This window comes from Mustelus asterias, chromosome 15, assembly GCF_964213995.1.
Source record: "Mustelus asterias chromosome 15, sMusAst1.hap1.1, whole genome shotgun sequence".
NCBI classification, from domain to species: Eukaryota; Metazoa; Chordata; class Chondrichthyes; order Carcharhiniformes; family Triakidae; genus Mustelus; species Mustelus asterias.
Window position 1 is genome coordinate 60,750,957 of NC_135815.1, and position 27,476 is coordinate 60,778,432.

General features: G+C 42.6%; 1 protein-coding gene across 4 annotated transcripts in view; it reads left to right on the forward strand.

Annotated features, from left to right (window-relative positions):
• The window catches only part of LOC144504532 (AT-rich interactive domain-containing protein 1B-like), a 602,681-nt gene that overhangs the window by 45,951 nt on the left and 529,254 nt on the right, over positions 1 to 27,476 (forward strand). For all 4 annotated transcript variants that reach the window (XM_078229967.1, XM_078229969.1, XM_078229968.1 and 1 more), the window contains exon 2: positions 13,768 to 13,971. In XM_078229967.1, the coding sequence (XP_078086093.1) occupies positions 13,768 to 13,971 (204 nt within the window). The remainder of the gene's footprint in view (positions 1 to 13,767; positions 13,972 to 27,476) is intronic.

Sequence of the window (27,476 nt, forward strand, 5' to 3'; positions counted from 1 at the left end):
GCGCGGAGTGGGTGTGTGTGCGTGTGCGCGCGGAGTGGGTGTGTGTGCGTGTGCGCGCGGAGTGGGTGTGTGTGCGTGTGCGCGCGGAGTGGGTGTGTGTGCGTGTGCGCGCGGAGTGGGTGTGTGTGCGTGTGCGCGCGGGCGGAGTGGGTGTGTGTGCGTGTGCGTGTGCGCGCGGGCAGAGTGGGGGTGCGCGAACCTGCGTGTAGAGTGGTGGGGGGGCGCGTGCGCGTGCATGTTGATGGAGGGGGGCGGGGGCGCGTGCGGGTAGAGGAGAGGGAGGGGTGTGCGTGCGTCGGAGGGGTGTGTGCGCGTGTGCGTAGTGGGGTGTTGTGCGGGGGGGATGTGCGCGCTCGTGCGTTGCGGGGTGTGTGTGCGCGTGCGTAGGAGGGGGGTTGTGTGTGTGTGCGTGCGTTTGGCGGGGGGGCTGTGCGCGTGCGTAGTGGGGGGTGTGTGTGCGCCTGCGTAAGGGGATGTGTGTGTGAGCATGCGTGGGGGAGGTGTGTGTGCGTGCTTTGGGGGGGGCTGTGCACGTGCGTAGGGGGGATGTGCATGTGTGTGTGCGCGTGCGTAGGGGTGGGGGTGTGTGTGTGTGTGCGCGTGCGTAGGGGGGTGTGTGTGTGTGCGCGTGCGTGGGGGGGGTGTGCGCGTGCGTGGGGGGGGGGTGCGCGTGGGGGGTGTGCGCGCGTGTGTAGGAGGGGGATGTGTACGCGTGCGTAGGGGGGGAGCGTTTTGGTTGCAGTGTGTGCGCGTGTCGAGGGGGAGCGTGTTGGTTGCAGTGTGTGAGTGCACGCGTGGGGGAGCATCTTAGTTGCAGTGTGTGCGTGCACGAGTGGGGGAGCGTGTTGGTTGCAGTGTGTGCGCGCACGAGTGGGGGAGCGTGTTGGTTGCAGTGTGTGCGCGTGTCGAGGGGGAACGAGTTGGTTGCAGTGTGTGCGCGCATGAGTGGGGGAGCGTGTTGGTTGCAGTGTGTGCGCGCACGAGTGGGGGAGCGTGTTGGTTGCAGTGTGTGCGCGCACGCGTGGGGGAGCGTGTTGGTTGCAGTGTGTGCGCGCACGCGTGGGGGAGCGTGTTGGTTGCAGTGTGTGCGCGCATGCGTGGGGAAGCGTGTTGGTTGCAGTGTGTGCGCGCACGCGTGGGGGAGCGTGTTGGTTGCAGTGTGCGCGCACGCGTGGGGGAGCGTGTTGGTTGCAGTGTGCGCGCACACGTGGGGGAGCGTGTTGGTTGCAGTGTGTGCGCGCACGAGTGGGGGAGCGTGTTGGTTGCAGTGTGTGCGCGCACGCGTGGGGGAGCGTGTTGGTTGCAGTGTGCGCGCGCACGAGTGGGGGAGCGTGTTGGTTGCACTGTGCGCGCACGAGTGGGGGAGCGTGTTGGTTGCACTGTGCGCGCACGAGTGGGGGAGCGTGTTGGTTGCACTGTGCGCGCACGAGTGGGGGAGCGTGTTGGTTGCACTGTGCGCGCACGAGTGGGGGAGCGTGTTGGTTGCACTGTGCGCGCACAAGTGGGGGAGCGTGTTGGTTGCAGTGTGTGCGCGCACGAGTGGGGGAGTGTGTTGGTTGCAGTGTGTGCGCGCACGAGTGGGGGAGCGTGTTGGTTGCAGTGTGTGAGTGCACGCGTGGGGGAGCGTGTTGGTTGCAGTGTGTGCGCGCACGAGTGGGGGAGCGTGTTGGTTGCTGCGTGTGAGTGCACGCGTGGGGGAGCGTGTTGGTTGCTGCGTGTGAGTGCACGCGTGGGGGAGCGTGTTGATGTGGATGTGTGGGCGTGTGCTGACTGTTAGCATATGGACTTGAAACCATTACATTCTTTCTCTCTTCATCGATGCTACCAGACCCTCCGGGTTTGTCTAACATTTTCTGTTTTTATTTCCGATTTCCGGCATCCATAGTGTTTTGCTTTTGTTCCTCCAACTAAATATGGAGAAGACCGAAGTCATTTTGTTAGGTGCCAGCTCCAAACTATATAGCCTGATAATTGTTTCAATCCCTCTACCTGGCAACTAGCTAATTCGGAACCACATCATTTGCAGTTTGTGTCATATTTGACCCAGAGAGCAGCTTCCACTATACGTTTACTCCATAGAGTGTCTTTCACTTCTGTAACTTTGTCAGACTTCGATCCCGTTGAAGCTCATCTTCTGCCAAAACCTTCTTCCATGTCTTTGTTGCTTTTAGATAGACCTTTCTTGACACACACACCTGGCTAGGATATCATCTCTCACTCTTGTGTAAACTTGTGCTCATCTAAAACTTTGTTGTCTGTAATTTTGATTCACGTCTCATATATCCATCACACCTGTGCTCACTGACCATTGGCTCCTTGCCTTGCCTGCCTCTATCACTATAAGCTGCTCTATCCCTACAATCCTTGGAGAGATTTACTCTCCTACCGCGGTATGCCTGATTTTATTCACTTCGCTACAGATGCCTGTGCTTTAAGTTGCCTTGACCCTGAAATTCTCACCCTAACCATTTGAATTCACTTTCTTCTAAGGTGCTTCTGAAAGCTTATTTATTGATCAGGTTTATCGTTACCTATCCTGATAGCTCCTTCAGTGTTTGTGTTATTTTGATGAACGTACCTGTGAAGTGCCTTGGGACGTGTTGCTGCTTTAAGAGTGCTTTAGAAATGCAAGTTCTTCATTCTCATAGTCTTCTTGTCAGGCCTATTCCCTTTCATAGAAATGTACAGCAGAGAAGGCGATCAATTGACCCATCATGCCTGTTATGGCTCCTTTAAATTGCAGTAATTCTTGATCCCTGATCCCAGCTTTTTATCTGTAAATTCCTCATCCTTAAGTGCTTGACCAATTATTTTTCTGAAATTATTTAAAATCAGCTTCTTCAACCTTTTCAGGTGGAGCATTCTAGATCTTGACAACTCTTGAATGGCAAAGAAACCTTCTCTTTCTAGATTTTTTCCCTACTGATATTGAATCTGAGACGTTGAGTTATTGACCCACTCCCCAGAGTGAGTGTTTTTTTTTCTCCTATTTACTATGTGTAAAACTTATTTGTGTGCGCGCTCTTACCCCTTGATTGGCTGCATGTGCACTGATTGGACGTGACCAGAAAACGCTGGGCTAAACATAATTCAGAGGATGAGCAGCACTGGATTGAGCCTGAGAAAGAAGCAAATCGGATTGATAGAATTAGAGTTTGTATAGCTAAAGGCAAATTTATTCAAGTTTATTTGAGGGCCTCACTAGTCGGGCTGATAAAAGGGAACCCGTAGATGCAACATACTTAGATTTCCAAAAGGCATTCCATTATCTTACTAAAGGTAAGATAAGAGATCATGAAGTTGGGGGCAATATGTTTGCAAGGATAGAGGATTGGTTCGCAGACAGGAAGCAAAGAGTATAGGGATAAATGGGGCATTTTCAACTTGACAAGTTGAGTGCCACAAGGAACAGTACTGAGACCTTACCTATTTATATTATATGTAATGACTTAAACCAAGAGGCTGAGGATAATGTATCTAGCTTTGCTGGTGATATAAAGCTAGGTGAGAATGCAAGCTGTGAGGAGGACACAAAGGGGCTGAAAAGAGATAAGATAAAGGTTGATTGAATGAACAACGAGGTATCAGATGGAGTATAATATGGAGAACTGTGAGGTTATATACTTTGGTATTAGGGACAGGAAAACAGAATATTTTTAAAAGACAAGAAATTTGTGAACATTGATATTCCGAGCAACTTGGGGATACGTGTTCAAAGAACACAAAATGTTAATATGCAAGTACAGTGAGCAATTGTGTCACGTTGGCCTTCATTGCATGCGGATTGGGGTACAAGAATAAAGAAGCCTTACTACAATTGTACAAAGCTTTGGTGAGACCGCACCTGGAGTACTGTGCGCAATTTTGGTCTCCATGTTTAAAGTATATATTTGCTTTGAAGGTTGTACAAAGAAGGTTCACTAGATTGGTCCCTGGGGTGGGAGGTGACAAAAGTTTTTCTTAACTGCGTCTATATTCTGTAGTAGAAGAATGAGAGGTGATCTTGTTGAAACACAAGAGCCTGAAGGGGCTTGATAGGTGGACACTGATAGATTGTTGTCCCTGGCTAGGAAATCTAGAACATGGGGACACAATTTCAGGATAAGGAACTGATCATTTTGGACTGAGGTGAGGAGAAATTTATTCAATCAAATAATGTTTGGAATTCTCCAGTCCAGAGGGTTGTGCTTGTTCTATCAATTAATAAATTTAAAATGAAATTTTAAAAAACCTATCAGAGAATTAAAGGTCTGAGCCACAGATCAGTTGTGATCATACTGATTGGTGGAGCAGGCTCAACAGGCTATGTGCTGCTCCTATTATGTAAAACTGGTTGTTTGCAGGAGCCGTGCAGGGTAAGTTTTGTTCATATTAAGCTGCAAGAAATTCTGACTTGTCCAGGATACAATGTTGGAGAAGCAGTCCAATAATACAGCAGTTGTTTGGAGTCACTGGAGGTGACAGATACAATTGCATGCCATTGGAAACCCTAAGCATGTTTATAAATTATACTACCCAGAGATGACAATTGGTTAGACAATTGACAAATGCAGTTAGTGGCACTTTGGCATCCAAGTTACCCAACAGAAATGCTCAAGGATGCTTTTTAGTGCATAAAGAAGTTGTTGGGTCCGAAATTTTCGATCGAGTATGGAAGGTCTGATTTCTGGCAGATTTTTATTATTAAAACTCCTACACTATATAGTGCCATTGTCGCTTAAATTGGTCTACTATATTCCTCCAGGAATTCATTAAACTGCATTTGTGAATGTAATTGTTTTCACTTAATACTCACCTAATTGGTTGAACACAATTCAACAATTACACTTTCTTGAACAGCAGTGATATCTGTGTTGTCTGTGTGTACTGTGACAAGTTAGCGAACTACCCAGAAGGAAATACAAACCTCAAGGCTAACCTTTCACAGTGATGATCTTTTAAAAGGGAAAACATAATCTATTCTTACCATGTGGGATCCTGATATTAAAAAATGAGATTCTTTGATTATTCTTCCACAAGTTAAATAATAGAACAAACATGTATTTGACGTCTCAAAGTGCTTTCACTGCTAGTGAAGTACTTTAGATGCTTCATCAATATTGGGGGAAACTGGTAGCCAGTTTACACACGAGGCTGTTATTCCTTGCAATTTAAAAGATTAAAGGATAGTTTGATGTTTTCAAGATATTAAGGTGAACAAATGTAGTTTGGGAGAAAGTATTTCTGCTGGTTGGGAGTCTTGGATTAAGGAGCATAGTCTAAAAATTAGAACCAAATCATTCAGGAGTGAAATTAGGAAACATCTAAGTTTGGAAAACACCTTCATAACTGGTGATTGATGTTGGATTGTTAGCATCCGTGTAGAAACTGATAACTTTTAAAAAGACATTGATATTCCAGTGACTGACTGAAAGGATCACACAAGATTTCAAATTTGAAGACTTAAACAAGCTAAAAGCAACATTGACTAAATACCCTTTTGGTAGGCAACTTGTGACTAACCTACAGAAAAGTTTCTCTATTTAACTTTTGAAACAACTGAAAATCCCGCCCCACAGTTATACTTTACTCTGATCCTGAAGTGGACGTTTGACTCTTCAGGAACTAGTCCAAAGTTACTTTCCACTCCCAATGCTTTGCTTCTTTTTTCCTTTTCCAACAGGTTAACTTCTAATCCCCAAACTTACTTTCACATTGACAGTTACCCTCAAAGTCCCTCCATCTAGTCAAAGCTATAAGCATTCTTCCAGCTTCATTTAAATTCTGACAAACTTGGACTCTTCAACCTGAGCACGAATTCCTACCCACATTTTGTGTGGTGAACAATAAAGATTAGCTACCTTCATAGAATCATAGAAACCATACAGTGCAGAAAGAGGCCATTCGGCCCATCGAGTCTGCACCGACCACAATCCCACCCAGACCATATCCCCACATATTTACCCGCTAATCCCTCTAACCTACACATCCCGGGACACTAAGGGGCAATTTAGCATGGCCAGTTAACCTAACCTGCACATCTTTGGACTGTGGGAGGAAACCGGAGCACCCGGAGGAAACCCACGCAGACACAGGAAGAATGTGCAAACTCCACACAGACAGTGACCCAAGCCGGGAATCGAACCCAGGTCCCTGGAGTTGTGAAGCAGCAGTGCTAACCACTGTGCTACCGTGCCGCCCCTTCATCTCTGCTTTCTCTCTCAGGGTTACTTTTAAGAAAAATCCTGTAACTCGATCCTACTTTGACTTACTATTATGGATTCTTCCACACTCAAAGCACATCTCCATGGCAACGTGAATCACATGGGCCTTGTATCCAGGTAGATATGCTGATTAGATACCCTATAGACCCTCAACTCCATTCAATCTGGAAATTAAATAGACAGTTTAAAGTATAATTACTTACAGAGCCTGACATTCCTGACATCTCCCTGGGACTTGGAGATTAGGTCTATCCACAGCAAAACAGCTGCCCTAGCCATTGTTTACATGCATGAATACTTTTCGGCTTCTTCCCAGTCAGGCATCGCCTCCACACACACACACCGCCCCCCCCCCCCCACCCTCCCCAACCAACCTTTAACAACCAAACCACCCAAGTTGCTTGTTGGGCAGAATTCAGTGCAGATAATATGATCTCCTTCACTGCTCTCTTATATTCTTAAGTTAGAGTCTCAAAACATTCGTGTTTGTAACAAGGTCAATAGTTAACTTCAGATTTGAAAACTATTTTTATTAACCAAAGGTATTAAGGGATATGGAGTAAAGACAGGTATTAAGTCGCAGGTTAGCCATGGTATCACTAGAATGTTGGAACAAGCTCACTGTTTCTAGATCAAAAGCCTGGAACTCCTTTTCTAAGAGCACTGTGGGTGTACCTGGATCAAATGAAGTGCAGCGGTTCAAGAAAATAGTTCCTATCACTTTTTCGAGGGCAATTAGGAGTGGGCAACAAATGCTGGTCTAGTCAACGATGCCCACAACCTGCAAAAGAATATAAAACGTGCATGAAGTCAGTTTCTGTAGGCTTGCTAATGGCACCCAATTGTATAGGAGTGAGTCCAGAGCAATTGTAATATCTGATTGCTTCTTGAACATCAAGTTACCAGATCTGGTCACTGGAAAATTGAATTTCTGAACTATATTGCATTTCTAAGCTGCAAATATAATGTCCTGGAGTGTTTATTATATTAAAGTTTAGAATCTTTCACTTGTTGATACACAAGCAACTTTTGTGACAAAGGAAAACCATAGGAGAAATCAAAAGAGAAAATGCTGGAACTATGCAGACTGTCAGAATCTGAGAGCTAGCACCAGTTAACGGGGGAAATTGTAATCTCCAAAACAAATGTATTTTAATAGAGTGCTGGATGAGCAGAAATGCCCGCCAGTTAAATACTGGGAAGACTGAAGCCATTGATTTTTGATCCCCGATCCAAACTCCATTTTCTAGATACCAATTGCATTTCTCTCTCTGACAGCAGCCTGATATTGAGCCAGTTAGTTCGCAATCTTGGTGTCACATTTGACCCTTTGCTGAGTTTCCAACCTCACTACGAAGACTACCTATTTCCACCTCTAACTTCATCCCTCAGCTCATTTGCTGCTGAAACCCTGGTATGCATTGTTACTTTTTGACTTAACTATTCCAATGCACTCCTGGCTTGGCCTCCCACATTCTACTCTCTGTAAACTTGAGGATATCCAAAACTCTGCTGCCCAGGTCTTAAACTTGGACCAAGTTTTGTTCCCCTATCACCCCTGTGCTTATAGACCTGCATGGGCTCCTGGCCAAGCAATATTTCGATCTAAAAATTCTCAGCTTTGTTTTCAAATCCCTCCATGGTTTGCCTCTCCTTATCTCTATAACTCCTCCAGTCCCATAATCCTCCTCGATTTCTTTACTCTTCTAATTCTGGCCATTTGAGCATCTCCTGTTTTAATTACTCCACACCATTGGTGCCCAGACCTTCAGTTGTCTAGGTCCCAAGCTCTGGCAATCTTTCCTTACATCTCTCTACCTTGCTTTCCTCAGGGCAGCACGATGGCACAGTGGTTCGCACACTGCCTCACAGCGCCAGGCCCCAGGTTCAATTCCAGCCTTGGCCACTGTGTGAAGTTTGCACGCAGCTTGGCCACTGTGTGAAGTTTGCACGCAGCTTGGTCACTGTGTGAAGTTTGCACGTTCTCCCTGCGTCTGCATGGGTTTCCTCCGGGAGCTCCGGTTTCCTTCCACAGTCCAAAGATGTGCAGGTTAGGTTGATTGGCCATGGTAAATTGCCAAGGGGGACGAGTAGGGTAAATACATGGGGTTACAGGGAAAGGGCTGGGGTGGGATTGTGGTTGGTGTAGACTCGATGGGCCAAATAGCCTCCTTTTGCACTATAGGGATTCTATGATTCTAAAACCTACCAACTTGCCTAACAAAAGCTCAATAGCTTTTGGCCATCCAACCTAATATCTCCTAATATGACTGAGAGTCATTCTTGGTTTTATAATGCTTGTGAAGTGCTTTGGCACATTCTATTACTTTAAAGACTATACAAGTTGTTCTTGTTAAGTAGCAGGTTAAAAAACAAGCATTTCGAGACAGGAACTCAACTCACCTCAAACCTGCCCACTTCCTGTTTTAATGGTCGGATGAGATTGGACAGCCAGTCTGCTCATAGGAGGTACTTTTGTCATTTGTGTATTGTTTTACTGAGGCTCGGTGTCTTCATTTAGTAAGGATTGTATTTTTAATCACAGTCGGCTGGGTTTCCCTTGACTCTAAACCTGGGAAGTGATGGGAGGAGGCAATTGCTCCTGCTTGTTAACTGGAACAGTTTTTTAGCATCACAGCAATTTTCCAATTCAGAAGAAGGCTATTCATCGTGTCTGCACCAGCTCACTGAACGAAGAATTCACTTAGTGCCATTCTCCTGCCTTCTCCCCATAACCCTGCACATTCTTCTTCAGAATGCTTCAGTTGAACCTGCCTCCACCACTCTCAGGCAGTACATTCTGGACCATAACCACCTGCATGAAAAAGTTTTCACTCATGTCGCTTCTGCTTTTTTTATACCAATTAATTTAAATCTATGCCTGTTGATTCTTGATCCTCATGAGTGAAAACAGTTTCTCCCTATCTATTTTGTGCAGATACCTCATGATTTTGAAAACTCCTATCAAATCCCCTCTCAGCTTTTTTTCTCCAAGTTTCACCAAGGCAAACATTTTTAACTTCTCCATTCTATGAAACCGCAAAGAAACTTCTCCGTTTCTTTGCTCCTTCCGTACCAGTGTTTCCTATATATCTTTCCTTTTCTTCAACAGAGGGTACCTGCCCCATCACCCACAAGATAGCTGATGAGGCCTGTGACCATTTCATTTCCAGCACTTGCATTGTTGCCCCTTTCACTCCCTCCTCGAACCTTGATCAGGTTTTCCTGTACTTTGCCTTTCACTTCACCAGCTTTCACATTGAGCACTTTTCAGCCACCTGGGAGTGTGATGCCACCCATAAGTGCTTTTTCCTCTGCTTATTTATGATTCTAAAATAATCATTCCTTCAGCGACACCCCGGTGCACTCATCAGCCACCCTTTCTCGTTACTCGGCACCTTTTGATGCAAATGCAGGTGATGCAACACCCGTCCCTTTTACCTCCTCCCTTCTAACTGACCAGACTGAGTGAAACTTGCACTACTTTCAATTTGGGGGTGGCACAATGTTAGCACTGCTGCTTCACAGTGCCCGGGACCCGGGTTCGATTCCCAGCTTGGGTGACTGTGTGGAGTTTGCATGTTCTGCCCGTGTCTGCATGGATTTCTTCCAGGTGCTTCGATTTCCTCCCACAGTCCGAAAGACATGCTGGTTAGGTGTATTGGCCATCAGCGTACCCGAACAGATGTTAGAGTGTGGGGACTAGGGAATTTTCACAGTAACTTCATTGCAATGTTAATGTAAGCCTACTTGTGACACTAATAAATAAACTTAAACTTAACTTAATTTAGTGTAATGCATTCATTGCTCACGATGCAGTCTCCTCTGCATTGAAGAGTCCCAAAGCAGATGGGATGACTGCCTTGTTGACTATCTCCCTCTGTTCAATCTGCAGAGCTTCCAGTTGCTTGTCATTTTAATTCTTTCTGAAAAGTCATCAGCCTGAAAAGTTAACTGTTTCTCGTTCCACAGATGCTGCCAGACTCGTCGAGGACTCCAGCATTTGCAGTTTTTAAAATAATTCAAATCTGAGCACCATTTTCACTTTAACATCACTGCCCTAATACTTTTCCCATGAAGCCTAATCTAATTTCAAGGAACAGCAACTCCTATTTTAATTAGCTTCTTTTATAATCTTCTCAACTGTGGGTTCAACAATTTTAGATCATAACCTCTACCCCCAGCGGTGTTGCTGATGATGCCGCTTTACCCGTTAATTACCCCCTCTTGACCCATCTTTATTTTCTTGCCGCATGATCATCTGCTTTTTGCCCCCTATGCCATCATCCAGTTTATTGTTTAATATCTCATGCCTCCCAGTTTATCATGGGCTCCCCACTCTGCACCCCCCATCCCATTCCCTTTCTCCCTCCACAGATAGATGCTGCCTGACCTGTAGAGTATTTCTGGCATTTTCTATTATTTCAGATTTCTAGCCGTGCAGCAGCTCACGTTTATTCCAGGGGAGAAACAGGAATAGAATAATAGTTTCCTAATTTATTATTCAAGATAACCTGATTTTACCTCCTCTCTTTCTTCTGCTCCCCCTTTCAAAATAATGAAATTTACTTTAAAGGTTTCAATTCAAGTGTCCTTAATTTATTTTGGTAAATATAGCATGGTAAGTATATTTTCAAATGTTCGGACATTTTAGGCAAGTTGTTCTACTATGTTACAACAAAGATGTTTATTCCTGTTATTTACAATCCCCGGATTGAGCTTGCATGTTCAATTACCTTTGGAAAATGGGTTGAATCCAGCCTGAACTGAAATTGAATCAAAGTCTCTTCTGTGTGTTGAATATATGTGGTGAACCACTGTTACTACATGTATGTGCCTGGACACACCCATGCTGCACCTGGCCCGAGACTCCTCCCTTTCCACCTGAGACCCCTCCCTTTCCACCCAGAGTGGGGTATAAAGGTGATGGTCCCTCCTCCTTGCCTCAGTCTAGACCAGGTCAGCTACAAGGGTGTGCTCCTGTTCTCTGTGAATAAAAGCCTATTGGTTTCCCACACTCTCAGAAGTCTTCGCGTCATAATAGTGCATCAATATAAAAATCTGAAATAAAGTAGAGAATGCTGAAAATAGCAAAAAGATGATGTGGACTTGGGCTATAGTACCTAATGATCTTTAAATTGACAGTTTTGGTCAACGAAAACTCACACTGAAATAATGCCCCACAGTAGTTTACACAGGATTATATATGGAACATACAGCAGAGAAACAGTTTGGAGTCCTCTACGGCCTGAGAAATGTTGGGGTGGAGTAAAGGGAGCTTGACTCTGCATTTGGCTGTTCCAATGATTGGATCCTCATTATCTGCAAAAATGGTCATGAGATTTGGAGTTTAGATTTATATAAATCACTTAAAATGCCATTGAGTGTGTTCTTAGTTTTGATATTGCACATTCTGAGTTAATTCTACATGAGAGCAAATGGTTGTTATATGAATGTTCAGAACTGAACAAAAGAATTACTGTCTATTCTGTTCTCAATTTTCTTGGAATTCCATTTTTAAAATGAAAGACTTTTAAAAAAAAAAACTAATCCTTGTGGTGTGGACATTGCTAATGATGGAATAGCAACAATTGTCCAGGCCAGCATGGTGTTTATCTTGAAGCAGAACTTGGCGGTGATGACGTGTTCATGTACCTACTGCCTTTGTTCCAATTTGGTGGAAATCAGAGTGGAATTGTAGAATCATAGAATGCATACAGTGTAGAAGGAGGCCATTTGATCCATCGAGTTTGCACCGACAACAGTCCCACCCAGGCCCTATCCCAGTAACCCCCACGTATTTACCCTGCTAATCCCCCTGACACTTCCCCCTGACACTAAGTGGAAATTGTGCATGGCCAATCAGTCTAACCTGCACATCTTTGGATTGTGGGAGGAAACTGCAGGAAACCCATGCAGACACGGAGAATTTGCAAAATCCACATAGTGACCCAAGGCCAGAATTCAACCCGGATCACTGAGGCAGCAGTACTAACCTCTGTGCCACCGTGCCGTCCAGTTATGTGTTTAAGTGCTGCAGTGCATCCTGTAGAAAATATACATGCAAATGCTGATGGTAGAGGGTGGATGTTCAGGCGAGTGGTTGGGGTGCCAGTCAAATTGATTGTTTTGTTCTTTTGAGCTTCTTGAGCTGCACCCATCCTAGCAAGTGAAGATTATTATAATCATATTTTTAATCTGTGCTTTGTATGTGGTGAAAAGGCCTTGGAGCCATTTCTTGTGGTGTACTCAGCCTTTGGCCTGATGTAGTAACCGTGGAATTTGTATGGCCATTTATGTGGTGGTTAGATTCTTTCATGGTGGAGATTGTTAATGGCCAGAGCATTTGTGGATAGATGTTAGTTGGTACTTATCAGCTCAAGCCTGAATGTTGTCTGGGGCTTGCATTGAGTAGTTATGGACTGTTTCATTGTGAGAGGTAATGTTGTCTAAGCATTAATGTACAGTCCCATTTTATGGAGAGAAGGCCATTGATGAAGCAGTTGAAGATAGTTGGACTTGGGATGTAGCCCCAAGGAGCTCTTGTGGCTTTGCTAGGATGATTCTAACTACTGGAGAATTTCTTCCAGATTCTCACTTGCAATCAATTGTGTCGCACTCAGGGTGAAGGCTGCCTTGGTGTGTAGGACAACCATCCTCATCTCCCTTTTCAAAATTCAGCTCTTTTGTCCATCCTGTAGCAAGGCTACAAATGAGGTCTGGATCTATGTGATTCTGACAGAAACAAAACTGAACACCGATGAACATATTATTGAGGAAGTGCACAAGAAGGCTACATGATCAGTTAATCTATTAAGAGCAACCAAAATTTTGAGAACTCACACCAGACAAAAAAATATAGCAAGGGAATCTGTTATTTGCAGTTATTCATTGGGATTGGGTATTCATTCTGATCGATAGCCAAGATTTTGAAGTTCCTTTAGAGATGCCTTGGCGCTGAAATTTGGGGCAGAATTTTCCGGCCACGCTCGCCCCGAAACCGGAAAATCACGCCGAGGCCAATGGACCTTTCCGTGGTCTGCTCCTCGCCTGCTCCGATTCCTGTGGCGGGTGGAATGGGAAAATTCGCCCCAAGGTGCCTGAAAATGTTCAATTTCTGATCACTAGCATCTTGCTTCATTTTTACTGTTCAATGAAGTAAGCTTTGCAAATGAATCTGACACCTGTCTTTTTGTATAATCAACAAAATTGCCCTATTCAAACCAGATTATGTTTTAAGCTAGCATGGAGCCAGAAGGCCTCCTCTGGCAATCTTGCAAACCAATGTATCTTGTGTATTGGATGTGATACAAGATTACTATCTATTAGGGCGAATTTGGTTATATGACCAATGGGAAAGGTGATAAACTGTCTTGTTTAACTTTAGCTGCTGTTTATGAAATGAATGTGTAATGAAATATGTTCTGAGCAAATGTGGGATGCAATATCTAAAGAGTAGTGAGAATGTGTTCTATTTTGTATTTTGAACTGGGATAACAATATTAATTACTGGTAAGTTTTAAGATGTTTAATATTTATGAGTTAACGATTCTTCTTACTGCAGGGCAATCCAATCGAACAGATGGGTATGAAGAGAGCCCAGCTATATGGGATGAACAACAATCCTTATTCACAGCAGCAGCACCAACAACAGAGTGGACCTTACCCTGGGCAACCATATGGACCTCCCACACCACAGCGTTATCCAATGACCATGCAGGGTAGAAATCAAAGTAGCATGGGAGGAATGCAATACCCACAGCAACAGGTAAACATATGTTAAGCAAAAGTTGAAACCATTTTTAGACTAGTTCAGATCCCTGCAGTTCCTGCGTAACTCTTTTGGGAAACTTAAAATTAATTTTCCTATTGAGCAGGTTAATTAGTCATGGAAGTGGAAAACGTTTCTTGGTTTTGGCAATTGTAGATTCTCTAAAGTAGCTTGTGAGATTGAAGTACACTGTATTCTGCAGAGAATAACTAATATACAATGATAGTCTGATCAAGAGGTACAGTTAGCCTAAGCATCATATGAAGCTTGTATAGTTTATAATACTCATTTAATATTGCAGTGAGAAACTGCTGCTTGAAACTATTCCCATGTATCCGTCACTTTTAAATCACCTATACAGAGTTTATAATGAGCCAGGACGCAGAATGCTTTTTTTCTCTTTTAAAAGATATCAACCAATATGGATTGTAACAGCTGCAAGTATCTAAATCAGAAAAGGCTCTTAAGTGCAAACAATGAAGGGGCACAGAACTGAAGCTTGCTTTTGAGTAATATTCGTGCAGAAGGATTAATATGTGCAACAAAACTACTCAATTTCTTGAATGTTAAATTGCCCTTATGATCAGAAAATATTTCCATTTACATAGAATTGTAGAATAGAAATCATAAAAACCCTACAGTGCAGGAGGAGGCCATTCGGCCCATTGAGTCTGCACTGACAACAATCCCACCCAGGTCCTATCCCCGCTTAGTTACCCTGCTAATCCCTCTAACCTATCACATCCCAGGACACTAAGGGTTAATTTAGCATGTCCAATCAACCTAACCCGCACATCTTTGGACTGTGGGAGGAAACCGGAGCACCCAGAGGAAACCCACGCAAACACAGGGAGAATATGCAAACTCCACACAGACAGTGACCCAAGCCAGGAATTGAACCCGTGTCCATGGAGCTGTGAGGCAGCAGTGCTAACCACTGTGCCACCATGCAGCCCATCATAGTTTTAATTAAAGGATAAAATATCTGAAGAATCTTCATTCAGTTATGAAGGTAGGGATTAATTATTTGACAGCACATCTAGCTTCATAAGTGATCTAACTGAACTTGGATCTAAAGTTATGAATACCTCCAAAGTGGATAAGGGCTAGGAAGATCTTAACCTTGCTGGAGTTAGGTGCTCTCTTGTACCTTGTGCACTTCTTCACGTGTGAACTCAGAGTGAATGCTGCCAGGCAACCTGACTTTGGGGTTATTTATCACAGCTGAACTCGAGCACTTTCAACAGGTAATGTTCAAAATCTGGAAACTTTTTAAAAACAGCTTGTATAATTTTTACCTGAGAACAATAATGTTATCTTCTACAGTCAGTTCCTGTGATTCAAATCATTGAATTTCATTTGATTCCCCCTGGCATGTAAGCCTCAGCTACATATTGGTTTTACTAATGTGACCATTATAGAGTCAGGATACTGAGCAGTTGGTAGCTATTAAGATTGCAGGGCATTCTAACACATTGCCAGAATTTCTAATTTTAAACCTTTTTATATCATATCTTGCTTCCAATCTCAATGTTTGCATTTCTGTTCCATATCAAGTCATCATAAAGGTGATCAAAATTTTTTGTGGGTCCTGGTTATGTTTCAAACTTTGAATATGAATATTGAACTGATTCAGTTGTACCTTATTTGTATCATGTGCTTCAATACACTAACTCTCCATTCCATTATTGAAAGATTGAAGCTGTTTGACTTTATGGTTTCCCACAATAATCCTAATTTGGGGAAAATAAACTTTTTAATTAGTAATAGAATCATGTCTATTATGTGGGGGTGAATGGATCACAAACTGCAGTCCATGTTACTGACAGCTCTATTGATAAATGAATGAAGCAAGTAATATCCATATTACGGCACGGTAGCACAGTGGTTAGCACTGCTGCTTCACAGCTCCAGGGACCTGGGTTCGGTTCCCGGCTTCGGTCACTGTCTGTGTGGAGTTTGCACATTCTCCTCGTGTCTGCGTGGGTTTCCTCCGGATGCTCCGGTTTCCTCCCACAGTCCAAAGATGTGTGGGTTAGGTTGATTGGCCATGCTAAAATTGCCCTTAGTGTCCTGGGATGCGTAGGTTAGAGGGATTGATGGGTAAATGTGTAGGGATGTGGGGGTAGAGCCTGGGTGGGATTATGATCGGTGCAGACTTGATGGGCCGAATGGCCTCTTTCTGTGCTGTAGGGTTTCTAAATTTCTATTACCATATCTCAACTAAAGGAAATTGGAGGCTGACTTTCTTAAAAGTTCCAAGTAGTGGTTATTTTAAGAAGTATTTTGCATAATGTATATTTTCCTGTTTCTAATTCCCCCTGGTTTAACATTGCTCCAGTCTCCTTGATGTTTAAATGTGGTGATGTTTATTCTAGAATAATAAATTTTCTAGATTGTTGTTACTGCATTTGAGAAATTGTTAATTGGCGCAAGATTTTCCGTTCTGGTGTCAAATTCAGTGAAACATTAATACCATGCATATGGAGTGTTTAGGAATACAAGATCCAAACACCTTGTTAATGCCCATTGTCTTGGCTAATTCTGTCACTTGTTGCTGTTAATTTATTTACTTACCTAATCTAACTTGAGATGTTGTTGAGTAAAATCTGGGTCAGTAGTGATTGGCTCCTTTGCACATTTAGATTGAAAAACAAATTTCAAATTCTTAAATTGACAGTCCAGTGTGGCAGAAAAAAGAACCTTCCAAGGCTAAACGTAATAATTGATTCTGGCTTGCCAGTTTTGATTTACTTAGTAAAATATAAGAATTGCCATCTATTAAAATATGATGGTGCTGTAGTGTGTCATGCTTCCTGCTGCCGCACAAATATTCATTCCATACATTTGCCATATTCCAGGATTGGCTGCTTTCAGAAAATTTCACAAATTATGAGGATCAGTGATTTCACTTAATAGGATAAATATTATTTTAAAAAGTGACACGTTTAACTTGTAAATGTGAATAGTAGCAATAAAAGCAAAAATATATTTTAAAAAACTTTATTGATTGTAACTAATGTGTATTGTGGATGATGTCTTTACAATTTAATTCTCTCTCTAGGTTAAGGTTATGTAATACGTGTGCATACATATATTTGAGCCTGAAGCTCTAAATGATTTTTTATCAGTGTGAATTATAGTAACTCTGTTTTGAATTTCATCAATTGAGATGTCATGTTCTCACCAGTGTTTGTTGGTGAATTAAGAAAAGTTAGCAAACAACATAATGGAGGGAAAATTCACTCGCTAGTTGAAGTGTTGCATGTTAATTGTTTATCAATTGTCTTTAATTGTTTGCAGATTGTGGGTATTATTTGGGGTTTCACTTGAGGATATACAAAGAGAATCTTACTGAAACTGTTTTGTGTTTGAGTTAGGTGGTGTATGCCTGTAATATTTTATTCCAAATAAATGCTAGACGGTAAAGATTGGCTCCAGTTCTATCCTTCATAACTGGTTTTCTGAGCATGGTAGTAGAGAATGGTTGCTTAAAGGTAAAATTAAAAGTTTTTAAAAATCGCAGAAAGACGATTATAATCTTGGACGCATTGTGAACGTTGGCAGAAAACGAGTGTAAATTATGGAGTATGGTAAGCCTTCAATGTTCTCAGAGTCGGGACTAAATGACTAGTGGAAGAATGAAGTGGATATGTGGAAATGGGTTATGCCCTATCAATGAGGAAACAAGGTATGTCCTAAGCATTATTACTTCCTACCAGAAGTAATTCAGAAGTAAAGTATTTTGTGAACTAGATGAAGATTTGGAACCTCTATTAGCAATTCTAGTTCACAAGAAAAATGAATGACAATGCCTCATAGGCGTTTAATCAGATTGTTATCAAATGCAAGTTTTTATTAGATTGTCATATTTTGGGATTATCTCATTAGTTTATGGCAAGATCGGGGAATGCATAAATTCTGCTGACAAGCTTGGGTGACTTGGTTAAGAATGTAAGAACTAGGAGCAGAAGTAGGCCATCTGGCCCCTCAAGCCTGCTCCACCATTCAGTAAGATCATGTTGATCTTTTCATGGACTCAGCTCCTTACCTGCCTGCTCACCATAATGCTTAATTCTTTTATTGTTCAAAAATCTATTTATCTTTACCTCGTTGAATGTACCTTGTTGAAAGGCAGCCTCAACTGCTTCACTGGGCAGGAAATTCCACAGATTCACAACCCTTTGGGTGAAGAAGTTCCTTCTCAACTCAATCCTAAATCTGCTCCCCCTTATTTTGAGGCCATGCCCCCTAGTTCTAGTTTCACCTACTAGTGGAAACAATCTTCCTGCTTCCATCTTATCTATTCCTTTCATAACTTTATATGTTTCTATAAGATCCCCCCTCACTCTTAATTCCAATGAGTATACTCCCAGCAGCTTACTCAGTCTCTCCTCGTAACCCTCTCAAATCCAGAATCAACCTAGTGAATCTCCTCTGCACCCCCTCCAGTGCCAGTATATCCTTTCTCAAATAAGGAGACCAAAACTGTACACAGTAATCCAGGTGTGGCCTCACCAGCATCTTGTATAGCTGCAACCACCTGTTTTTAAACACCATCCCTCTCGCAATAAAGGACAAAATTCCATTTGCCTTCTTAATTACCTGCTGCACCTGCACACCAACCTTTTGTGATTCATACACAAGGACACCCAGGTCCCTCTGCACAGCAGCATGCTGCAATTGTTTACCATTTAAATAATAGTCCATTTTGCTGTTATTCCTACCAAAATGGGTGACCTCACATTTACCAACATTGTACTCCATCTGCCAGACCCTTGCCCACTCACTTAAACTATCTATATCCCTTTGCAGACTTTGTGTCCTTTGCACACTTTGCTCTGCCACTCATCTTAGTGTCATCTGTGAATTTTGACACACTACACTTGGTCCCCAACTCCAAATTATCAATGCAAATTGTAAACAATTGTGGTCACAACACTGATCCCTGAGGCATACCACTAGTCACTGATCACTAACTAGCAAAATACCCATTTACCCCCACTTTTGCTTTCTGTTAGCTAACTAATCCTCTATCCATGCTACATTACCTGCAACGCCATGGTCCTTTACCTTATGTAGTAGCCTTTTGTGCGGCACCTTGTCGAATGCCTTCTGGAAATCCAGATACCCACATCCACTGGTTCCCCGTTGTCCACTGCACTCGTCATGTCCTAAAAGAATTCCAGTAAATTAGTTAAACATGACTTGCCTTTCATGAATCCATACTGCATCTTCTCAATGAGACAATTTCTACCCAGATGTCTCACTATTTCTTCCTTGATGATAGATTCAAGCATTTTCCCCACTACAGAAGTTAAGCTAACCAGTCTATAGTTACCCACCTTTTGTCTACTCCTTTTTTTAAAGAGTGGCATCACATTTGCTGTTTTCTGATCTGCCGGAACTGCCCCAGAGTCCAGCGATTTTTGGTAAATTACCATGGTAACCATTTCTAGGTCCTCACTTGCCATAGCCGACACAAAATACCTGTTCAATGCCTCAGCCATTTTCTCATTTTCCATTATTAAATCCCCCTTCTCATCCTCTAAAGGACCAATGTTTACCTTAGCCACTCTTTTTCATTTTATATATTTGTAGAACTTTTTGCTATCTGTTTTTATATTCTGAGCTAGTTTACTCTCAATCTATCTTACACTTCTTCATAGCTTTTTTTGTGGCTTACTGTTTAACTTTAAAGATTTTCCAATCCTCTAGTTTTCCACTAATCTTTGCCACTTTGTATGCATTTTCTTTCAATTTGATACTCTCCTTTATTTCCTTAGATATCCATGGCTGATTATCTCTTTTTCTACAGTCCTTCCTTATCACTGGTATATACTTTTGCTGAGCACTGTGAAAAATCGCTTTGAACGTCCTCCACTGTTGCTCAATTGTCCCACCATAAAGTTCTTGCTCCCAGTTTACCTTAGCCAACTCCTCCCTCATCCATTGTAGTCTCCTTTGTTTAAGCACAAGACACTGGTATTGGATTTTACTTTTCCACGCTCCATCTGTATTTTAAATTCAACCTTACTGTGATCGCTCTTTCCGAGAGGATTCCTAACTGTGAGATCATTAATTATTCATGTCTCAATACATAGGACCATAGAAAAAAAAATCATAGAAATCATAGAAACCCTACAGTACAGAAAGAGGCCATTCAGCCCATCGAGTCTGCACCGACCACAATCCCACCCAGGCTCTACCCCCATGTTCCTACATATTTTACCCGCTAATCCCCCTAATCTATGCATCCCAGGACACTAAGGGGCAATTTTAGCATGGCCAATCAACCTAACCCGCACATCTTTGGACTGTGGGAGGAAACCGGAGCACCCGGAGGAAACCCACACAGACACGAGGAGAATGTGCAAACTCCACACAGACAGTGACCCAAGCCGGGAATCGAACCCAGGTCGCTGGAGCTGTGAAGCAGCAGTGCTAACCACTATGCTACCGTGCCGCCAGCTTGCTCCCTTGTACGTTCCATTACATATTGTTCGAGGAAACTATCGTGGATACATTCCATGAACTCCTCAAGGTTGCCTTGGCCGACCAGGTTTGACCAATTGACATGTAGATTAAAATCCCCCATGATAATTGTCGTACCATTCTAACATGCATCAGTTATTTCTTTGTTTATTGCTCACCCCACCGTGATATTATTTTGCGGCCTATAGACTACCCCTGTCAGTGACCTTTTCTCGTTACTATTTCTAATTTCCATCCAAATGGATTCAACCTTTATCTCCATAGAACCTATATCATCTCTCTAATATCAGAGCTACACCACCTCTTTTACCTTCCTGTCCTTCCTTCTGAACAATCTGATACCCCTGGATATTTAACTCCCAGTCGTGACCACCCTGCAACCATGTCGCTGCAATGGCCACTAAATCATACTCATTTACGATGATTTGTGCTAGCAACTCATTTACCTTGTTTCGAATGCTACGAGCATTTAGGTAAAGTGCCCTTATGCTAGTTTTTATACCTTTTTGACTCCTAACTAACACCTCTATTAATAACATCTCCAGAATTTTCCTTTTAACTTTTTTCATAATTTTCCATGTCGTTGAAACCACCTCTCCAGATGCTAACCTGCTGTTTTGCTTCCCATAACTATTATACTTCCTGTAGTTTTACCCTGTTAAAAGGGTTGTTAAAAAGGTTTACCCTGTTAAAAGGTTGGTTGGCAGGTTGTTTTACTGGGAAGGTGGGGCAAGTTATTCACACCTGTAAACAGTGCCAAGAGTGAGTGTCTGTCCTGAAGGTGGATAGACTGTGAGTCTTCAAGTCTCTCAGATGTTAGAAATGTTAGATTTTATAAATGTTATACTTTAACTTGTTGATTTAATTCCAAGGTAGAATAGATTTGGGAATTTACTAATCAGCATTTCTACCTGGATGCCAGGCCCATGTGATTCATATTGCCATGGAGATGGACTTTGATTGGGAAAGAGTCCATAGCAAGCCATTGTAGTAATGGGTTATAAGCTTTGATAAAAATATTCCTGAACAGCACAGACTGGGTCAGTCTGAAAAGAAATTGGAGAAGGAGAGAGGAAACAATTCTCTGTTATTCACCACACAAAATGCAGATTGAACCTCATCTCTGATTGAAGAGGAAAAGATTGTGAGGGGTTAAACAAATTTAGAAGATTTGCCTAGCTTTGACTAAAGGCAGGGATCTCCAGGGCAACCCATACTGTGAAAGTCAGCTCATGGATTACAAGTTATCCAGCTGGAAAAAGAAAAAGGAGCTATCCACTTAAGGGACAGAGTAAAATATGATAGTGGAAGGAGATTTTCAATCATTTTAAGTGTTAATGGGGGATATTTTCTGTAGTTTAGATTATAAGTTGCTTCTTCTAGTATTCAGTCAATGTTGTTTTTCGTTTGTGGGTTGCAGTAGAAGTCACAGAATTTGAAATATTGCTGCAAAGAGGGGATTGTAACAAGACTTTGATAGATTTCAGAAAACAGATGATTCCTCATTGGAGGAATATATCCTGAACTTTAACAGACTATATACTAGATTGAGGAAACTCAATTTTAGAGATTCTTGATTCAGTGCTAGCATTAAATTTCTGGATTATGCTAAGGTGTCGCAAAGAACAGGCTCCTGATTCTATCTGATGATTCTCACAGAGTAACTCCTTGTTGGGTCAGATGTCTGCTGCCTTGAAAATAACTTGGGGAAATGTTCATTTCCTGCAACCTTGGTAGAACAAATGGAACATTCTGTGATGACCCAAAGAGCAGAGGACTCGATGACTTCCAGATTTTGAGATGGTCTGGGCATGGGCACAGGTGTCAGTACTATGGAAGGGTAACAGATGGACAGAAGGAGGATGAGAGCGCCTTCAGCAGAAGACAGAATTGGAGTAGTGATAATATGTGACTGAAGTCCAAGAATGCCCAAGGAACAATTGATAGATACTTAAGATGTGACTCAAAGTATCATGTGGGAGATGAGACCTCAGTGACATGCTGCAGAGAATTCTGAGGTGGAAGATGATGATGAAACCAAATGTATTGTACTAATCACGAGGAGTTTTGGAACTGAGTTAAATGTGTCTGTCATGGACTCAAACTAGATAGTGCTTGTTCTTCAACAGTATGTGGAACAAATTGGTTAAAATTTGTCTAGATTCACTTGGTAGTGAGGATTGATGCAAGGTTAAGGAGTATATAAGTACTGCTTGCTTTAGGCTTGGTGTTGATGACACTTTATTAATACTGCAATACCTTGCAGTTCAGTAATGTAAAAGTTGCAGCTGAAACTTTACATGGAGCATGATAAATGTTGGATAATAGCATTAGGTGATAAGGATCAGAAAGAAAAATAGCAAATTGTCTTAAAGTTAAATGGACAATTTGTTCAGCCTACCTATCAAAATAAATCTGATTAAAATATGTAGGTGTTGTCAATATGAAATATAGAAAGCTAATAGAAGAGAATAGTGAGAATTGTGGGATCTGGAAAAAGAATCAGAGGATGCTGCCACTTCCTAATGTAAGTCTTCCACCGGCATGCAATTTTAATGAAATAGTTGCATGGATCTAAAAGTATGGAGCAAAGACAAATATTTCTATTTAGCATTTGCAGACCTGGCAAATAAGTTTAGTCTTCCTAGAATAATATTTAAAGTCAGAAGGGTGGTAATAGATAAAATCATGGAGAAATGGATAAGTACTGAAGTTGGGAAAGCAGCAGTTTCTGACTGATAATGGAGGGAAATGTGCCAATGAAACGTTTTGAGGCATGTGTGAAACATGAACATTGTGTTTACGAATCACACAGTTGACAGTCGTTTCAGCAGTGCACTCTGAAAGGAATCATCTGATCATCGATGAAATGCTGCATAATATCATAACTGATCAACTAGACTGCAAATTTATATCTGTCCTGGCGTGGTTGATTCATGCAAACAAAACCTCAGATAATTGAAGGGTACAGCCCCTATCAGTTAGTCTATGGATGAAAACCCAAATCCCAACTGTGCTGTGCGATTAATCCTCCTGCTTCTAGAAGGTACTTCAATTTGTTCAATTTTTTTCTGCACATTTGAATGCTTTTCATGCAGGGAGATGGGCTTTCATCAAGACTGAGATTGCGGAGAGAATTTGGAGAACTCAGACATTATATAACATCATCCTAGACAAAATTTAATTGAAGAGATTTTTGGTTTATTATAAAAGGGAAGATAATGACGATCTAACTGTTCATTCCTCATGATTTGTTGGAATTAAATACAAAATCTTGGATTCTGAGCAGCTGAGAAGTAAATGATGACCTCGAATGTTCACATATTTTGTGATGAAGTTCCTGAGGAACAGAATACACTAGTTCGAGGCCTGGAGTGTCGTAATATGAGTGATCATGAAGCACATGACAGTGCTCTCTTTTCCTTAGGCCAGCTGCCCAGAGTGGGTAGTGGGTGACATGTATTCCAGTGGCATCTAATGAATGACGGCAATTGTGAGGCGTGCAGAAAATCCTACTGGGAAGTCTAAATATTGGTTGAATATTCAGATACTTGCCCAGTAGCATAATGGGGGAGGGGGGTGGTGGGGGGGATGGGGGGATGGCTCGTCAGAAAACTATCACATTCTGGTGAAAAAGCCTCCAATAGCGAGAGAGGAAAGTCTGAGTAGTTGCCCCAACTGGCATAAAAGTGCAAGTACAAGCAGTAGCTTGAATAGATTACAAAATAAAATGAAGGCTGCAGAACAGGTCTCTGAACAGAACTAAAAGCAGATGTCCTCATGACTGTGAAGTTTTGATAGCTGCAATAAACTTGAGGGCAATCTAATGAAAGGCAAAACAAAAATTAAGATAGTTGGAGAGATTTTGGAGGAATTATTCTGAGGTCCAGATAAGGGGCAGCCAGCCTTGTCACATGGATGGATTTGTGCTGCAAAAGTCCTTGCAGATGGAACTTATAAGGCTAAAATGAGGCTAGTTGCAAGGGGTTTTGAAGAGCAACTGGATGATAAAGATGTTGGAGTGGTTCCTCTCGCAACTGGAAAAGTAATCTTGAAAATCTTTTTTGCTCATTTTTCCATGTATTCATGGGAGTGTGAATGGGTCGACGTTAAAGCTGCATTCTGCAGCGATATTTTTCAAGCAGAAGTATTTCTAAAAATGCCCAAAGAGGCAACAGACAGAGAAGAAAAATTATGGAAAAAAATAAATGTCTCTGGCTTGAATTAAACTTTTTGGTGAGATCTGGCTTGCAGAAAACAGGCTGTGTTCAACAAAATTGTTTTATTGTTATCATAAGAAAAACAGTCAGACATTTTTATGATGCATGCTGCTATTTCATAAGGGGTAATGCTGTGAAATTTGAGATGTCTTGAGATTAAGGTAGAATTTAAGATTGAGAGTCAGGCTTCAGGGCCTTTGAATATATTGATTTAAAAGTATTATGCAGAGTACATCTAGACTAACTTTAAATCAGCAATCCTATTTAGAGTATTACAGCCTTCCTGGTTCATCACATTAGCCCATCACAGAAAGATGATGGGGCGATTCTCCCAGCAGTGCAGCGAGCCGGGAAACTCAAGTGGAGGCACTGTAGTGGGCTTCCCGCTAGGCGTCATGGCCTCCGCGAGTCTCCAGATGCTGGATTTCCAATGCCATCAGCTCCACGCCAGAAATCGGCATGGAGCTGTATAATTTATTTAAATTAGGATTTGCATTTAATTAGTGGGCCCAGGACTGAAGTCTCCGGGCCCGCTAGAATCACCCCTCCATCCAGTGAGGTTTACAATGGCTCCCCACTTGCGAGGAGCTGGCGGTCTGACCCCGTGAGAGAGAACCTTGGAGGCTTCCAGAAGGTCGGGGGTAAGGGGGGTGTCCCCTGGGCATTGCTTGCTTGGCACTGCTCGCCTGGCCCTTGGCACTGCCCAAGGGGCAAAGTGGCAATGCCCAGAGGGCACCTGAAGTGCCAAGGGGCGGGGCCAGGTGGGGCAGGACCTATAGGGGGGAGATCGGTGGGAGAGGCCCTGCTGTCACTCTGCACTCGGGCTTGGTGACAGGCGGGGAGGCCAGCGATTGGGGTTGGCCATCGGAGAGGGGGATGGAGTTGGGGCTGGCCAGGACACACTGGGGACCAGTGATAGTACCGTGGGGGGATTGGAGGGTCAGCAATGCTGCAGGTTGCAGGAAGGCCGGCAGTGCAGTGCCACTGCACCGATATTGGCATGTGCACAGTGGCCCGCTCAGCACTATGCTGCTGGCTCTCCAGCAGGAATATGCCCCACCCACAGCTTTTTCGCATGAATCTCGCTTGTCCACTCTGCACTGCACGGTGTGTGGGAGATTCATTTTGAAAATCCCGCACAAAAAAAAGGGGATTTACTCCAGTTTTACACGAATTCGACCCGTAGAATTTATGTTGGGAAAATCCCACCCGATATATCTAAAGAAGTGACAGAAGTTGGGTGGCACAGTGATTCGCACTGCTGCCTCACAGCTCCAGGGTCCTGGGTTTGATTTCTGTCTTGGGTCACACTCTGTGTGGAGTTTGCACATTCTCCCCGTGTCTGGGTTTCCTCTGGGTGCTCCGGTTTCCTCCCACAGTCCAAAGATGTGCGAGTTGATTGGCCATGCTAAATTGACCCTTAGTGTCCTGAGATGTGTAGATTAAAGGGATTAGTGTGGTTTTGAGGATAGGGCCTGGGGTGGGATTGTTGTCGGTGCAGACTTGATGGGCCGAATGGCTGCCTTCTGCACTGTAGGGTTTCTATGATATGATATCTATGAACAAATATGAAGCCTAATTGGTCAACTGACTGGTTGTGAACTCAGGCTAGACTTGTGCTGGAATTTAATAGTGATGAAACTCCCTAACATCAATGTTTTAAGAGCAAATAATCTGTTAAAATGAATATATGTGGGGAAATGCACACTTAAGTTCCCATCCTTGGGTGACCCACAGAACATGAAACTTGTCATTTTTAACAATGCTTGCCATGCTAATCTTCCTGATATTGTCCAGCCTATTCCCATTCTGCGTGTTCCACGTAGTCTTTAATTTGCCTTTATAAGAATCACACCTTGTAACTATTCTCTGAATATGGGAAAATTCATTTAATGTAAAATTCTGGTTGTGAAGGGAGTCCAGATAACCTTTTATTTTCAAGGAAGATATGTGGAGCTCAAAATTTCCTGGCAGTGACATGACTGTGCTTCACTTTGACTGAAAATCTGTAATAAAGGCCAGGATTGAGCTCCCGAATCAGCAGTGTCATTCTGAAGCCAGGATATTGGTTTTCTGTGCTCGAGTATCAACCACTGTTTCAATCCTACTCTGAGGATGCAGATTCAAGACCTGAGCTAGGCTGCTGATTTTCTATCAATGGAGGGAGAAAATACTCCAATGTGCCACCAGAGTGGATCAATTTGTACTGGTTAAGATATTGATGATCTGTTTAGTTTTTGTGCCAAATAGTAATCATAAATTGACAGCTGATGTGACTTTTTGGCTTTTTGCAGTGTCTTATGTTTTGTTTTGTTTTGTTTTTTACCTACCACATGTTTAGTGATTTGTAGTTCATTAACAGATGTGAATTTACTGAGAAATAAGTACGTCACAGTCACTGATTCAGTCATTTTTTTGCATCAACAGTGCTAAGCATACTGGCAGCTGACAGTTGTACTGGCAGTTGTTGGCACAAGAATAGAGATGAACCTGAATTAATTAAGCTATCTTATAAACAATCGTGCATGAATATAAATGTATACTTACAATGTATAAGAGCTTTGGAGTGTCATGAAAACTTGTATGATTTCAGAGTACATATATTTTGCTCTTCCCTTTAGCTTTTCTCCCCACCCTCCCACCCCTGCCTCCACCCACATCCATATTTTTAAAAATATTCCCTAATAACAAAGGCAGATAACCTGCTCCAAAGCTTCAGCTTACTGTGTGGAAGTATGCACATGGAGATCATGGGCTATAATTGTTTTCATTATTTTTCTCCTATTG